At 35.2% G+C, this 18,264-nt stretch overlaps 1 protein-coding gene across 2 annotated transcripts in view; it reads left to right on the top strand.

Moving 5' to 3' along the window:
• BIRC6 (baculoviral IAP repeat containing 6) overlaps positions 1–18,264 on the top strand; it is a 238,163-nt gene that overhangs the window by 197,360 nt on the left and 22,539 nt on the right. For both annotated transcript variants that reach the window (XM_079940545.1, XM_079940544.1), the window contains 3 exons: positions 13,713–13,858; positions 14,518–14,628; positions 17,290–17,507. In XM_079940545.1, coding sequence (XP_079796671.1) covers positions 13,713–13,858; positions 14,518–14,628; positions 17,290–17,507 — 475 coding nt within the window. The remainder of the gene's footprint in view (positions 1–13,712; positions 13,859–14,517; positions 14,629–17,289; positions 17,508–18,264) is intronic.

Below are 18,264 nucleotides of genomic sequence, written 5' to 3'. Positions count from 1 at the left end.
AGAGAAGAGATTAAAGAAGACCCAGTTGGTAGCGATATAAAAAGCTGTAGGTTCATACTCTTTTACCAGGGAGGGAAAATGTAAAGGTATATTTTCTTTGATAGTGTGAGACTTTTTTATGTTGTAGAGAAGAAAATAATATTATCTTTGGTCCCATCCTTCATTATGGCAAAAATCTTTCTAACTGGTAACCTAGGTAGCTAACATAATTATACAAAAATAGTGTGGTATCATCAGACTAAAGGTCTGATTTTCTATCTGAGCTAAGCGAATGGAATTTGCAGACCTAGAGTGCCGTTTTTGCTGCTTTTCTTAATGTATATCCTGTTCACATAACATGCAGTATAATTTCTTAAAAATTAAACTTCTGCATGAAATGTATTAATGAACCACTACAAAAATTTAATTGCGGATAGAGGATAACTGAGTTTCAGTTAACAGGAGCTCTTTATTTTTCTACTTGGTTACCTGGAAAAAGAAATTCTTTAAAATCTTTCACCAAGAAAAAATGACACTTCAAAACTTTTAAATTTTGTACCAGCAAAACATGCATGTAGGGAGCTTCCCTGGTGGCGCAGTGGTTGGGAGTCCGCCTGCTAATGCAGGGGACACAGGTTCGTGCCCTGGTCCGGGAAGATCCCACATGCCGCGGAGCAGCTAAGCCCATGCGCCACAACTACTGAGCCTGCGCTCTAGAGCCCATGAGCCACAACTGCTGAAGCCCACACACCTAGAGCCCGTGCTCCGCAACAAGAGAAGCCACCACAATGAGAAGCCTGCGCATTGCAACGAAGAGTAACCCCCACTCGCCGCAACTAGAGAAAGCCCACGCGCAGCAATGAAGACCCAACGCAGCCAAAAATAAATAAATTAGTTAATTTTTTTTAAATTGAAAAAAAAACATGCACATAAAATCATGACTGTTCACAGAGAACATTTCATTTTTTATTTTATCTTTACAGTAACCCTGTGCAGTTAACTATATTTTAAAGCTATTTTACTGACAAACACTAAAGAGAGTTTTGTATTATGGTTTGAATGTGCCTCTTCGTCAAGATTCCTCATGATATCTGTTTTTTTTTTATATATGTGTAGAATACAGCCTCTGTTACAAAAAGAAGCCAGCAAAGACATACATGTTATAACATCCCTACTTTCCTATCAAGGTTTGGCACCTTGAGAATTCACTTTCCACTTCACAGAAAGAGGGGAAAATCTACTCTTTTCCAGCCTGTCAAAACTTAAATGTATTTCTTTTTATATTTTCATCAGACTAGAACTCTAATAAAGTGAACAGTATAGTCCAATTTCCTGTAAAGTTTATACCCACAGAAATTGGTCTAAATTTATTTTTAACACTGTTTCAAGATGCAAAGCTTCCCCCTCCCCCCTCCCCTCTACCTGATCCCCAACTGTATTTAAAAACAAAAACAAAACCCAGGATACTCTTCGAAGAGGATGGTCAAGGCAAATTACATTCTGTTTACATATCACTTTTAGGATGTGTTTTAGTGCTTCATCAGGATTTGGAGTTACGACTTTAAAAATAATGTGTAGGTGTTCCCCAGCTCAGAACATTTTTGCATTATTTTTGTCTCTTTTTCTCTCAGTAAGAAATAAGGCAGGTGGGGGGGATGCCTTGACTGTGGGTGATTCCCTGGGGTGTCCTGGCCACATCTGCACCTGGGGGCTCAGGGGAAAAATAGGTAAGGGTAGATAGAGTACATCTATTTAGTATAGGTTTTTCTTTTTTTTTTTAAAGCAAGAAAGCAAGTACTAGTTTACTAATTACGTTTATGTATATTATTGTATTGCCTTGTTTTCTTCTTATTATTTCTCATTTGTTACTTTTTTTTTTCTTTCTAAAAGCCAGAAATACACAAAAGGCATGCAGTTCTTTCCCTCCAAATGAAAATTTAACATAGCACAATTTTGTCATATTAGATAAAGAAAAGATAGATTCTCTATGTAATTTGCAGGTCTCTGGATGATAATTGTGGTTACATATAATGATTTACATTGATATTATTTCTTCTGTATATGTTATACTTACAATTTTTAGCTTTTTTGGATGAAAGAAATTAAAACGTTTTGCCCAAATCTAAAGAGGAAGTTTACTTTTACTGGTTGGAATAATCCAATTAAGAGTATCCTATCTTGGGCTTCCCTGGTGGCACGGTGGTTGAGAGTCCGCCTGCCGATGCAGGGGATGCGGGTTCGTGTCCCGGTCCAGGAGGATCCCACATGCCGCGGAGCGGCTGGGCCCGTGAGCCATGGCCGCTGAGCCTGCGCGTCCGGAGCCTGTGCTCTGCGACGGGAGAGGCCACAGCAGTGAGAGGCCCGCGTACCGCAAAAAAAAAAAAAAAAGTATCCTATCTTGAGGACAATGCTTAAACCCAACTAATTTTGATCTCAAAATTCAAAGAATGATAGAGATTATATAGGTTAACTGACTCTCCCCTCCAAGCCTGAAACCTTCTATAAGAGGAACTAGGAAAATATCATGAAGAAGCTGAAAAGGCAGATCATTTACTTTGCTTTTATCTAATTAGTGTTTTAGAAGCTTGCGCTTATATTCAGATAGGTGATATCTGGCCTAGTCACAAGAGCATCACTGATTTGTTCCTTTAACGGATGTTTATTGAATGTTCATGAGAGCATAACAAGAAAATTAGGACTTTTTCTAAGGGACTGACAGATTATGGGGGAAACAATAACTAGGCAGTTTTAATAACACAGTACATGGCATATTGGAAGTTTAAAACATTACTGGAGGATCAACCCAGATTTGGAAGCCCAAAGAATACATAAGAATTGGCTAAATAAAGAGGAGCAGGGGCCTGATGTACCAGGCTGTGTGAAGAATGTTGGAGTGAAAGAAAGCATCAAGTATTCAGCGAAATGTAGAGAATAAAGAAGTTTGGTGTGCCTGGGTGTCCTTCGGGTGAGAAATAGGGGTGGGAAATGAGGCTAGAGAGGAAAGCAGGGGCTTGAAGAACTTCATAGTTACCTACTCTTAAACGTGATGAGCCATTGAAAGGATTTCAGCAGAGATCTAATCAGATCTGCATTATAAAAAGATTGTCTTAGGGGCTTCCCTGGTGGCGCAGTGGTTGAGAGTCCGCCTGCCGATGCAGGGAGCACGGGTTCGTGCCCCGGTCTGGGAAGATCCCACACGCCGCGGAGTGGCTGCGCCCGTGAGCCATGGCCGCTGAGCCTGCGCGTCCGGAGCCTGTGCTCTGCAATGGGAGAGGCCACAACAGTGAGAGGCCCGCGTACCGCAAAAAAAAAAAAAAAAAAAAAAAGATTGTCTTGCAGTGTATCTGAATGGTTAGGGTGGGAGTTAGAACAAGACTAAATTGCCATGGAAGAGATTTTCATCCTTTCTGTCTTGACAGTTGAGCTGTTTGTGTCCTCTCCCATCCTGCCATTCTGGGGACTGAGGATTTGAGTCTATTAGCATTCTTGCTCTAAAATTATGGACTTAAAAGAAAGTTAGTTCCTAGGTAGAAATACTGTCTATGTTTCAGATGTTTGACTTTAAAAAAGAAATAATATAACTCAGGCTTTAAATTACTTATTAACTACATTATTCTGCCTATGTGTTAGTATCAGTGACTGCGGATTTATCCCTGGAGATCTCCTTCAATAAAGTGTAAGTGCTATCGAATAAATGGTTTTCGGAGCATGGTTTCCTTTGTTAACATATCAGAATCTGAAGTCTGTAATCTTACGCAGAAGTTCTCCAGTACTAATCCTACTAGGTTATTTTACTGAAGACAGAAAACAGTCATCTATTGGCTTGACAGAGGCTCAGAATCATTAGCAGAGAATCTAAAATCTTTTATATTAAGGTTTAGGAATGACAGGGTGAGACTACATTCATTTTCATACAATTCTTCTCTTTCCTTAAAGCTGTCATCCAGCCAAAATTGTATATGTGGAAAACTTATATGACAGTAAGTAGGCTTTAGATTTAATTTTTCTAGAGCCTTTTGTCTATATTATTTTAGAATTCATCTTAAAAGAGTATCATGTGATAATGGGATTTTTATTAATCGGATCAAAATAAACCAAACCATTTTCATGGTTGAAAACTGAAGGAAATTTTTCTTGGTAGAAATTCTTTGTCAGAGTGAAGAGCCTCAGCATTTATGAGGAGGAACTTTCAAGCCTTATACCACCCATGCTTTTGCTAGAATCTTTCTTTAGATCAGATTTTCTTTTTTAACCAAACATTTTATTTAAAGAGGAAACTTCACATTACTAACATATCAGACGGACCAGTATCATTTGCCATAAATAGAAGATAAGTCTAAAAGTGAATAAACTAAATTTAAAAAATTAGTGTCTGGGACTTCCCTGGTGGTCCAGTGGTAAAGAATCCACCTTACAAGGCAGGGGACGTGGGTTTGATCCCTGGTCAGAGAACTAACATCCCACATGCTGCAGGGCAACTGGGCCTGTGCGCCACAACTACTGAGCTCGTGCACCTCAACTAGAGAGCCCACGTGCTGCAAACTACAGAGCCCAAGCACTCTGGAACCCATGCGCCACAACTACAGAGCCCATGCGTCCTGGAGCCTTTGCGCCACAACTAGAGAGAAGCCCACACACCACAATGAGGAGCCCAAGTGCCGCCATGAAAGATCCTGCGTGCCTCAACAAAGATCTCATGTGCTGCAACTGAGACCTGATGCAGCCAAAAATAAATAAATAATAAATAAATATTAAAAAAAAAAAAGTTAGTGTCTGACTCCAGACCCGTTTTGTGTTTTAATAAGGAAGATTTAACAATGCTAAGAAATTACCAAAGGCTTACTGAGACCTTTCTTTTCATTGGAAAGAGACTAGTTTTCTCACTCTTCAATTCAGTTAACTAATACCATGTCTAATTATCACTTAATGTTTTCTCACGCTTTGGGAAACTTTATTAATAGGATATATCAAGTCCTCTAAAAGTAATGGCATTTTGCAAATATAAACTAACAAAATTAAAAAGGAGAAGAAATGGGATGATGTATGTCCATTGACTGTCTTACTCTCCTTCCCCCTTTTATCTGTGCTTAATTGGGAGAATCGAAAGTTAGCAGAAGCCAGACTAGCCTTGCTTTTGTTTTAATGTGGCTACAATTTAGAGTGGTATTTTGATTCTCATCCTCACTCTCCTATGGGTGAGGATTAGTTTGGTGACAGATAATTACAGTATTCTGATGGGATTGGTATTAGTGTAAACCAGAGCACTATTCAAGGAATAAATGTATATACTTCTAGTTTATTATGTTCATCTTTCCTGGCAAGACTAACCTGTTGACATGGCAAGGTGGCACCTAGGAGTGATTTATTGTGATTTAGTCTGTCTTTAAAAAGTTGTTAAATATTTACTGTACAAATTGCATTAAGAACTTCCTAAAGATGATGATATTTTAATATTCTTTTACTCATGATTCTATATTTTACTGTCTACCACCTCTCCTAATAAGTCCTCTCAAGATTCACAATTTGCAATAACTGCTTAGAGTTAATTTGAGTCTAATGGTTAACATAAATAAACTGATGAATATTGCTGTTGGCTGATTATTAGTAAACATTTATATTAAGATAAGTCAGGGAAACATTCCTAACTAAAGACTAGGCAAAAGTGTATTGCTTCAAAATAGAGAATTTTTACATTCAGCACTTTCCAACTTTTGTCTGAAACAGATAACATTTAGATAATTAATTATGAGGACTATTTCAGAAATTAATTTTTTTCTAAGTATATAATAGCATGTTTTGTACACTGGTTTTATACCATTTTGAAAACATACCTTAAATGTACCTATAATGTTAAATGTAATTTTCTACTTAGGCCATTTTCTAATATCATCTATCACTTAAAATTTGAACAAAATTGGGACATTTCATGATGCTATCATATGGAAATTTTGTACTTTTTTCTTGCATAGTTTTTGAAAACTTTATTACCATAAATGTTCCGTTTTTCAGGTGCCCTCAGTATAGCAATATTGACACTTTTCTTTCTTACCGAATGCAGAAAAAAAAGTTTTTCATTTATTTTATCCAAAAAGCCTTACTTTCTGTTTTTTTTTTTAGTTTTATAATTTGATGATTTTTGTGTTTAATACTTTTAATTTTTATATCTACAAGCAGTGGAAGAAATAGTTCCCTAGGGGCCAAAAGAGAGAGGCTGGGGCGGGGGCGAGGGGGAGCGCATGTGAGAATGACACCCTGATACAAAAGTAGGAGGTAAAGGATGTATAAAGGTGTAAGCAGTGTTTGTTAGACACATGCCAAAGACAGCCTGTGATTAGATGTTTACTGCACATAAGTCCAAGGTCACTACCACTTAATTTTATGCCAGTTATGAGAGATCAAAATCTGGTAAAAATGGGGCTTCCCTGGTGGCGCAGTGGTTGAGAGTCCGCCTGCCAATGCAGGGGACACGGGTTCGTGCCCCGGTCTGGGAAGATCCCACATGCCGCGGAGCGACTAGGCCCGTGAGCCATGGCCGCTGAGCCTGCGGGTCCGGAGCCTGTGCTCTGCAACGGGAGAGGCCACAACAGTGAGAGGCCCGCCTACTGCAAAAAAAAAAAAAAAAATCTGGTAAAAATGAATTTTTCTAACTGTCAGATTAATGACTTAGGCAGATAAAAGACAAAAGTATTTTCTGAATTCCTTTTGTTCTGTCAGTTTGAAATAATTTTGATTAGTATAATATTTATGTTCCAGCCTCTATGTTTTTATTGATTTCCCTTCTTGTTTCTGAAGAATAAGCCAAACTGCTTTAAATGTGGGAAAAGTTATAATAAATATATAGTAGCATATAACTGTGTAAAAAATACAAGGAATAATATTATAACCTAACTTTTGTGTAGGATATAGAGTTTCAGAAGTTCTTAGATGTGTATTACTAGTTTTTTTTGCTCTGTGTGGTAGACAAGAAAATATTCTTGTTCTACAAAGAATGAAACTATTACTTAGAATTTAACATTTAAAAACTTACTAATAGGTAATAAATCTGGGATTTAGCTCCCCACTTTCCTGATGCCTGTAGTGTTCATTATCAAAAACAACATTTATGAAGAAAGAGGGACTTCCCTGGTGGTTCAGTGGGTAGGACTCCATGCTCCCAAGGCCAGGAGCCTGGGTTCAATCCCTGGTCAGGGAGCTAAATCCCACATGCAGCGACTAAAGATCCTACATGCCGCGGCTAAGACCCAGCACAGCCAAATAAATAATTTAAAAAAAAAAAAAAAGACAAGTTGATTGACCCGTAGTCCAGATACTTCTATTTTTATACCCCATTGCTACCTTTTACCAAAATTGTTCATTGATCACTAAGGTGACATGTAATGGCTAGACTTCAGCTTTAGCTGATTCCTGAAAAACACTCAGATCAAGTACCAAAGTACAGCTTATTCTATTATTTAAGTGATTAACAAACATAAACTCATTAAAAATTATAAATTGACTTAATACTTCTACCTCAGTAGCATAACATATAAAATGATTATTTATTCCTTGTCAGATTACATTAGATGTGCTTTATGTTTCAAGATGGTTTCCACTATCTTACTTCCTGACAAAATCTCAAGCAATCTTAATTGCTGAATTTGAAGTCTCTTGCTAAGTAAGATTTAGTTTGTAAATCTTTCTGGGCACTTCACGATAAGTAACCTGTCCCATAATATCTACAGGGTTTTAGAACTATAAGGAATGCTCTTAAGAGTTCAGATAGTTCATATCCCCCTTTTTATAAATGATGAAAACAAGGTCCATAAATACTGTGATTTGTTCCAAGGTCTCGTGCTTAGTGGCAGAGAGCTATGATAAGACCTCAAATTTCCTAATGTCCCAATCAAGTATATTTATTTACTAAATTGAACTTAACTTCCAAAGAACAATTGGATTTATGCATCAGTGAATAATTAGAAATCGAAGTGTGAACTTATTTCTGATTTGGCTTTGGAAAGTTAGGACACATAAATATTTTTAATGTTGACAAGTAACATTTTTTAATTGAAAATTTTGCTTTTGATAATTAAAAAAGTATATATAAGAATGCAGATTCTACAGAATTTTTCTTATATTTTCTTTTGCTTATCTTTTTTCACTCCCCTGAAGAATTTTTTTTAACACTATGATAAGATGTTAAAAGGCAGCATATTTCGTTAGATATGCATAGCCATTCGAGTTGTGCCTAAGTAATAATTACTAGATCACTAAGGTAACCTAAGTAAGGTAAACTGTGTTTTGTGGTCTGTAGAACATGAGCTGGTAGCAACTTCATGTAATTATCACTTAAGTGAGGATTAAGTCAGCTTTACCCATTTGATTTTTTTTTTTTTGCTCAAAAGAATCAATAAAAACATTTCCTCTGAAAATTTCTTAGTTATTGATGTATGTATTTTTCCTTTACTGTCTTTTCAAGCTGATTTGGTGTCTACTTGCATAGACTAGGGTGGTGTGTTGGAGATATAATTATTTTCTCTATGTTGCTGGAGAAGCCTCTTCCCACCCCGCTAAACACCCTCTTGTTTTCCATCTCCTGAATTTTGTTACTATCTTAGTATGTCCTATATTTGTAATATCTTTAACTCCCTTGTCAAGAAGAAATTAAAGAGTTTATTAGCAAAACTCGATATTTAAATAACAAATAGAAAAAACAACTCCTGCCTGTTTATGACCAGTTGTCGATCAGCATTTTATTTTAGATTCTTAAAAAAGAAAGAACTTGAAAGCAACTCTGTCACCTCCATTAATAAAGGGATTTGTGGCATCAGGTAGCGTAATACTTTAAACCTTTATATATGTATTGTTTCCACTTGAAATATAATTATCTAGTGTGAAAATTCATTTTGTTGCCCACAAAATAATCACAGTGTGAAAATGTGAGCCCTTCAGATTTTAAGTACCATTCTTGGTGAAATTCATCTGCTGGCCATTTCAACCTGTGTTATCTCAAAATGAAGTCACAGTACAGCCATAGTAGTTTGGTTTCACTTTTGAGTAAGTGTGGCACTTCGTAGCCTCCTTGGAGTTGGAGCAAAGGCAGATATTTTGTCCTTGATCTTTTGTGCAGACTTTTCCTGCTCGACTCCAGTAGACAAATAATCATATTTTGTATATTTAGTATTTGATAGCTTCACCAGAAGTTTGAAAAAGGCACTTGCCACCAATCACATAATCTTAATTGCTAATAAGGACGTGACACAAATGACTCTGTTGAGTGTAAGGTGTTCTCAACATTGAACTTCTCTTTAATAGCATTATTAAAGTAAGCATCCTTGATTGCCCTTTCCCTTAGCTATCCCAAAGTGTCTTCCGGTGCAAGTTCATCAGTTTTTAAAATAACTGAATTGTAGAAATACCCAATTCATTTTTATCCAACTAAGCAATAAGATTAGTTAATTTACTTCTTAAACGGCATATTTTCTATCAAACTCTCTTGTTTTAACTCCTTTAAGTTAGTTCCTTTAGGGCTTCAGTTGAGAAAGAATTTCAGTTCCAGTCCTCCTACATTTGTTTTCATTGGAAAAACATTTCCTATCTTTTCTTTTTCCTCTGTTTCTCAAACCTACAAAGTGAAAAAGGCCTGATTTCTTAGACAAGAAGAATTTGTTGCAACCATATATATATACTTTTTAAGTTTCTTTTTGTGATGACCTTGAACAAATTCAGTGGTTTGTCAACCTTTTTTACTTGGTGGTGGAGACAGCAGTGCCAACATTTATTTTAATATCTCTTAGCCCCAGTTGGATTGTCCCCTGGTGAAGCATATTACTTGTGGCAACTCCATTCCACAGCAGCACACAGTACCGTATTTGTCCTGTGATGTTTAATCTGACTGGAAAACTATTATATTTTTATCTAATCTAAAAATCAAGGTTTTATTTTCAAAGGCTTCTCATACCTCTGTTTTGAATATTCCCTTCTCTCCTATTGCTCATTTATGCTTCATTTAAGACAAAGAAGATTTTATTTTCTACTTTCATTTAAATCATATTGAAAACTAAAACCAGTACTTCCATTTGGAAAGAATTTAAGTAAAAACAAAAGGGAATCTAAAGTTTAAAACTAAGCTTTAAAATAAGCATGGAAAACATTCATCTTACAAAGGTCTTATCCCATTTAGTGGTGCATTTCAAAAATTATTTTCGTGTTTTCTATAGACATTAGAAGCAAATAATTCTCCACAGTAATATTTTTAAAAATCTTTCTGCTTACTTTTACTTCTACTTTTTTTTTAAACTATAATTCCTGGCAAAGAGCTTTAGAACTGTGGATATGGTGCATTGTTTTATAGGTAAATATAGAAGTTTCATTCTCTTGTAGTTTTAGAATCTTCCTCTAAGACACTAATTCTTAATACTTCTGAATCTGGACATTTCAGCACGTGGTGTCCTGATTACTTCTTCAATGTGGTTCTGCTTTTTAAATGTTTATTTCAACAGTTTGATAGTTTTGACTTTAGAATTAGGAGTGCAGGGGATTGAAGTGGTCTTTCCTAATGTCCAACCAAGAAGATAGTTGTATTAAGCTGTTTTTAGTTTATAGATTATAAGAGAACATAATTCTGATATCTTGTAGTCATACAAGTATCCAACTTAATGTGGGTGGTAGAATTAGAAGAAGCAGTTCAATATAACTGAATGTTGAGTTATGGGTTTCTTTTTTCTTTTTGTTTTCACAAGAAAGATTTGCCCATTCTGCTCACATCCTAGTTTAGATTATATGTCACAGAGCCAAAATTTGCTTAATTTATTAGCTGTGTCGTTGGAATTCACAGCATAGTGGAAAATGTTTGCAGATAATTCTGTGCAATAGTAGAAACTTCAGTTGATTCCTCGTATTTCTTCAGGGCAGTGATCACAACCAGATTCAACGTATGCACAAAGCAGCGGATACCATGGTAGCGGCCGTCGCTGATTGCTTTTACCATGTTGGATCCATTGTCAGTCTCAAAGACCTACTTCCAGCTAGGTGCCTTGAACTCAAATAGCTTTTCACACAGACTTCAGGATGTGAGCTAAGGTATGGCCTTTTTTCATGAGCTGGGCCTACATATGGGTTGACAGTAACCTGCAGCTTTTATAGAAAAGAGACTGCTGTCTGTAGTTTAATGTCAGACAATGACTAGTTGTAGTCATCATCAGGCAGGTAGTGTGTGTTCTTCATATATTTGAAGTACTTTTACCTTTTGAAGATTATTCCTTTTTCTGCTGTATGTTTTTTCAAAAAGACTATCCACATAAAAAATTCTCGTTAGAACCTGCTGTAAAGGTCTAATTATGTCTGCTTTATGATTCAGCCATTATCTTCAAGATGTATGTGATTATTTCTTTTACGCATTTGGTGTAAAAAATGCTGTTTTTAAAATTTCTGTGGATCTTTTTGCAAAATTCTTAAACATTTTTAAAATTTTGTGGTCAAAAATAACAAAAATTTTTATCCTATTTGCAGTATTTTAATAATAGAGATTTCTCCTACTAATCATCTTTTAAAAACTGGAGTTAGGAAATTGGTATTCATGAATAGGGCTTGAAATTTAGAATCAGTAGTTTTCTGAGGGTAACTTGCTCTAAATTGCATTGAGGCAGTTTACTCTCCATGCCAGAGGTTCTTGTTTCTTCAAGGAGAAAATACCCTAATTCTGGAAAAATGAGCTTCACTCCTGTAATCTTCCTTCTCTGCTTGGCAAGATATGTTTCTTTAAGTGACATCTTTATTGAGAATATAATGGATCAACTGACTAATCATAGATTTAGGAAACCATCTTTATTTTATTATGGCTATAACCGTAACTCTTCTGTTTTCTCAAACTACTTACTGTTGTTTTCCTATTGTTCAGTGGCCCTTCTAATTAAGAATTTTTTTAAGCCCCAGGAAGAGAATCATTTGCAACTGGGGAGAGAGAGAGTCTTTATAAATTCAGAGGGGGTACTATCAATCAACTTAAGTGTTTTTTCTTGACTCTCAGTGTTTCACAAAGTTTGTGAACAGCCATTGGTAAATGCAGAATTTGAGAATCTGTTTGATCTTGTCTACCAGAATCATATCTTTATTTAAAAAATTGTCAGACTCACTATTAAACTGTAGTCTCAGCTTAACTTCATAGCTATAAAAGATGCAGTATGTTATTTGATTCTAGCAGTAAAATGTCTATTTCAGTCTTAAAACATTCATTCACTATATTCTCCTTACTTACATATGCAAACATATATGTTCGTATACATGTTCACACACAGAGGTTGATGCCTAATATGATACACAGCAAAACATCTACCAAGTGGTTCCTGAGTAGCAAATGAGAGTTGGCCATGTGTTCTCTGTGACTCCTACATATACATCAGGGAAGATAAGAAGAGAGGGTAGGAGAAAAAGCAGTAACCCAGTGACACATTACGGTTCTTAAGTTAAATCCTCTTGCCAGGTGAGGTGGTGTATGAGGTGGTATAAAAATATCTGTGGATGCTAGATTTTCACACAGTGTGGGAGCCAATTCAAGACTCATGCATAACACTAAATCCGGTTACCCTTGTTATCCATCTGAGTGGCTCTTCTTAATTTACCTCTTATTATCTACCTAAAGTTAAGCACTGAATTGCTTCTGAGCAGATTTTTGTCTTTGTGATAAAGAACAGTTTATTTGGACATAGATTGCATGATATTATTTTGTTAAAGACTCTTCTATCTTCTGTCAGTCTTTTTATAGTTCTCTAAGGCTCCATGCCCACTTTGTGAAATGTTGTTTTAACATAATAGCCATGTCCTTTTGTTAGTAGCTGTACAAACTAGAAAAATGAATGATGCGTAGTTTAGATCATACCTTAGCATAAACATTTTAAACGCTTTTATTTATATGTGATTTCAGTTTGTTTTAAATTATCTATTTAATGAATTAACAAAGATGTAGATTTTTAGTATCTAAGAAGTAGTGTAATGATGATGTGAGTAAAACATGCTGAGAGTTGAAATAGAAAAAAGGAAATTGATACTTAGTTGCTGTTTTTAGTGAACCTTGTTAATAAAATGCTACTGCATTCACCTAGAAAATTTAATTTGAGTCTATATTAGACCCTGAATAGGGAATACAGAAGAATATCTTTAAAATGATTATGCCCTAAAACTTAACGTTTAAATAAAGATTCAGTGTATAGAAGCACATTGTATTAAGTTACCTAGTAGTGAACCTGCACTTTATTCTGGAATTTTTCTTTTTTCCCCCCCTTGGAAATTAATATACTCTAAGTGAAATACAAAGAGTATTAAACTGAAAAACCACCTATGGATCTTTGATTCCCAAGTCTTAGAAGGCAGAGGATCTTTTACTTTTAGATATAGAAGTGATTTCTCTACTTCTAGGTACATAGTTACTGTAAGTATGTTTTTAAAGGTGTGGATCGAAGGACATACCAGGTATTGGGGTCTTTTTACAGTATGACATTTCTACAGTGTTTAACTCTTGTCTGTTTTTGCATATGAAGAGACAACCTACCGGAAACTGGTTATTATGCTAGGCATTATCCTATGGCTTCAAAATGAATCTGATTTAAACTACTCCTGGTATATATCATGTGTATGTCAAATGAAATGCAGACTATCATGTTGATTTTTAAACTGTTACTGATTTATGGAAGTATTTATTTTTCAAAACTAAAATCTTAATTTTCCTTGCATTTCTTTTCATATTAAAAAAAACTTTTCAGATCTAAAAGGGAAAATGTTAAAACAGGAGTAAAACCAGATGCATCTGATCAAGAGCCAGAAGGACTTACTCTTTTGGTGCCAGACATTCAGAGGACTGCTGAGATTGTTTATGCAGCCACTACCAGTTTGCGGCAAGCAAATCAAGGTACAGCACTATTCTCTTTATGCTCCTTTTCTTTTGATACAAAGATGTTTCATTTACTACTGAAAACCGCCTTCTCTTCCCTCTATGTTAATGGTTTTCCAGCAAGTTATTTACTTAAAGATTCTGTTCTATGTCAGGTTTTCAAGCTAATTTTGTATAGTCTCTAATTTTAAAATATTCATCTCTACTGTGTATGATTTCTAAGACTGTTGGTAGGCTGACAGCATGCATTATAAATTTCTCTTCCCACTGAAAGTTATGAAATTGAAAAATGCAATTGTATTAGATAGAAAACAGTACATTAATAGTGTGTAAGAATTCAGTTAAAATTGGCATTTTCACATATTAGTAATGGAAGAAATAAATGATTCTTCATCATCTATTGCTTTATTTCTGCTGTTTTTGCCTGAATAGATGAAATCTAATTAGCATTTTAAGAATTTAAGCTTTAAAATTGATAAGATTTTTAGCCCTATTAGTTATTTTTATGAAATAGAAAGAAATCTTTTAATTTTAAAAGGGTACAATAGGAAGATAATTATGAAGAGTTTGGTAATTTTTCAGAATTCAAATTCTGAACTCTAGAAGTTAATAGTTTTTTTGTTTTACTCTTCGAAAATGTATACTTATGTTATTTATCTTGAAATATTAAATAACAGAAAAAAAACTAGGTGAATATTCAAAGAAGGTGGCTATGAAACCCAAACCTTTATCAGTATTGAAATCACTTGAAGAAAAATATGTGGCTGTCATGAAGAAATTACAGTTTGGTAAGTTGAAATTGTACTCTCTATTTCTTCAGCTCTCATTTTACATTTTTTAATAGTGCTATTGCAATGTGTTCTAGTAAAATTAAAGAATTTCAAGCTTGCTTTTACATGAATTATTCATATACTCTATATATGTGTGTATGTATGTTTATATATACACACATGCAAAAATTTTTATCATCTTTCTATCTCTGAATTTATATCTGTGTTTATAGTTATGTTTGGAAATCATGATTCAGTAGAAACCAGGAAAAAAACAAAGCCAAATGTCTAACAAACAGGCAGAAAGTGGTTTTCTTTCTTTACCCCTCCATGTCTGCATACCCTTGTCTGAAGGAAGCCAAGACCTGGGACTTTGAACCAAGTCTGTTACTCTTACCATTTTAGAATTCCAAGGGATATACCTTTGGAAAATGTAGCCTTTCCCATTCCAAAACTCTTGACAAGTAAGGACTGATGAAAAGATCATATTAGCACCCTTCATAAGGTGCTGGTTTATGAATAAACACTAGAATTCCAAATTTTGATGACCATTATTAACTATTATTGTATGTCCCTCTTTTTCATTCTTGAGAACCAGCCCAAAGGACATTGACTATATCAAAAAGAACACCAAAGTAGGAGTCCAAAAAAAATGTAGATTTATGTCATAACTGTCAGAGTCATAGGCCAGAGCCTTTGATTAATGTTAGTCAGCCAGGAGGCTTCTCTCATATCACTTAAAATCATAAACTCTGCCAGTTGGACGTGACTTTAAATGTAGTTGAGTTTTGCTATCCATTGACTTTTAGAATAATTTAGAAAAAATAACGGGTTTTCTGTTGTGTTGTTTTTTAGTAAACTGCGTTTTCTAACTTATGTATCAAATATTTTCTCATATCACGATTCTTATACAACTTGATATTTATTGACTGCCTAATATTTTTTATAAGCCTAATTATTTTTTTAAAGTACTTTATATATTTAAAAAAAAATTTTTTTGGCTGCGCTCGGTCTTTGTTGCTCCATGCGGGCTGTCTCTAGTTGTGGTGAGCAGGGGCTAGAACGTGGGCTCAGTAATTGTGGTGCACAGGCTTAGTTGCCCCTCGGCATGTGGGATCTTCCCAGACCAGGGCTTGAACCCATGTGCCCTGCATTGGCAGGTGGATTTTTAATGACTGGACCACCAGGGAAGTCCTTGACTGCCTAATATTCTCATATAAAGTACTGTCATTTGTTTAACCAATAACTAGACCTTTAGGTTGTTTCCAGTTTTTTAGTAACGTCTGCAACATCTCAGTGGGCATTATTGCGTATAAATATTTGTACACCTCCAGGATTATTTCCATAGGACAAATTAATAGAAGAGGAGTTGCTGAATCAAGCAGTATGTAGGTTTTTAGCAACTAGCCATTATCTTTGATTGTATATTTTAATAAAATTTTGGTATTAGAAGACCCTGTTTTCTTATAGATATATGATATAAAAATTTCCTCCAGGCGTGGGGATAAGCTCATGTATGTATCTGGTGGATTGCTGTTTATAAAACTCAAAGGAAATTTATCCCTGTATTATGTGAAAGGCAGCAGAGTTGAGCAGATGAAATAACTCTGGTTTACAACTTTACTGATAGAAACTGCTCAGAAGTCTTGTTGAGACATAGTACATTTGTAGTGCACAGACCCATGACACTGTTTATAGGTCTTCCCCTTTTTTCTGGATTATAAACTTCTTGAGGCAGATATATTTTCCTGTTTATTATTTAACTGAAAGAGCCTAGCCTAGGACCTAGCACTTAGTAAGTTCTTGGTAAAATTTACTGCATTAATGATAATTATAATGTAGTTTTCATGTTTTTCTGTATATTTAGAATTGTATGAACACAAGATCAGAAGTTACCATTGTTTCTTTGTATTTGCCCTTGTATCAGTACGTGGTTTTAATTTAGTTTTATAAGGTATTTAAATATCTTTGTTTTCATCCATTGGTGGGGTAGGGTTAATCTGAATTAGAGATGTAGTTCAAATCCACTTTTTTTCTTTCTATTTTGTATGGACATATAGCTTATAAGTAAATCATAACTTTAAGTCCTTCCAAATCTGCCTGAATAAATGGTTAAGAATTAACCCATTACTTTTATTCTATCAAAGTACTTCAGAGATTTCCCTAATAATCCTCTTTTATCCTATTAACTTAAATTTCAAAAGTAATACAGAAATAAACTTCACCCTGTCATTTCTGTTTTCTGATTCCAAATGCAAATATATAAAGACTTATTCTCTTTTTAAAAATGAAATATAATGAAATACCTTTTGGCATTTCATGTTCTGAAATATTTTGTCAAAAAACATTATATACCATTCATTTTATCTACTACTTTGCATTGTGATTTAAATGCTTGATGTTATATAATCTACCTGCATGTCCAAATTGTAAATTTAAGTTGATTTCTTCCTTTGCTTCCATGACATATTCCATCGCTCTAGCAGCATTAACACACATATGTAGGTATTACGTAAACATTTATAGTTTGCTCTTCTTCCACATTGCAGACCTCTCCATTTTGTGGGGGAAGAAGGATTAGTGATTTGTTTATTTGTAATTTTTTGTTATTATGACAGCTATCCTCCATTCTGGTTCCTTTTTTTTTTTTCAGTGTTTTTTTTTTTTCTTTTCTTTTAGATACGTTTGAGATGGTTTCTGAAGATGAAGATGGGAAATTGGGTTTTAAAGTAACCTACCACTACATGTCTCAGGTGAAAAATGCAAACGATGCTAACAGTGCTGCCAGAGCCCGCCGCCTTGCACAGGAAGCTGTGACACTGTCAACCTCACTGCCTCTTTCATCGTCCTCTAGTGTTTTTGTGCGCTGTGATGAGGAGCGACTTGACATCATGAAGGTAGAAAAAACAACTTTTTTTCCTATTTCCCTGGCTAATCCAGTTATTCAAGTATTCACATAAAGCACTAGAAATAACATGAATTTAAATAAATTTAATAAAAATTCTGTTGACCATTTTGGACATCAGTGAAGGGAGTCCTTTTTTTTTTTTTTTTTTTTTGCGGTACGTGGGCTTCTCACTGTTGTGGCCTCTCCCGTTGCGGAGCACAGGCTCCAGACGCGCAGGCTCAGTGGCCATGGCTCACGGGCCCAGCTGCTCTGCGGCATGTGGGATCTTCCTGGACCGGGGCATGAACCCGTGTCCCCTGCATCGGCAGGCGGACTCTCAACCACTGCGGCACCAGTGAAGCCCAAGGGAGTCCTTTTCTAATGTTAGTTCAGAGTATGTGGATGAGGGTACTATTCAAAATAAAGATTTAGAAGAAAATACCAAGATACCTTCCCTGAACAAAGACTGTGTGCAGCCTGTCATAGTTTTAGAACATACTATGAAAGGATTTAATGCTGGTCAGTTGAAAAAAAGTTACAGGACTTCTTCCTTGTAATCCAGAATACTTCTCTCATGTTTTATACTATCAGTCTTCAAAATTTTTTCTCTCTTTTTCTTTTCTAGGAAATTTATGTATTTACAGACTCATATGATTTAAGTAATGGTAGTACAATAATAAATAAAACCAGCAGCTTTATGTTTTAACACTGTGGTGATCTGCCCTTAAATTCCAAGAGACGCTGCAGCTAGTAATTTTTAAAGATTT

This window comes from Stenella coeruleoalba (genome assembly GCF_951394435.1).
Source record: "Stenella coeruleoalba genome assembly, chromosome: 13".
Lineage (NCBI taxonomy): Eukaryota > Metazoa > Chordata > Mammalia > Artiodactyla > Delphinidae > Stenella > Stenella coeruleoalba.
The sequence above is the reverse complement of the archived record's forward strand: the minus strand, read 5'-3'. Positions and strand labels throughout refer to the sequence as shown.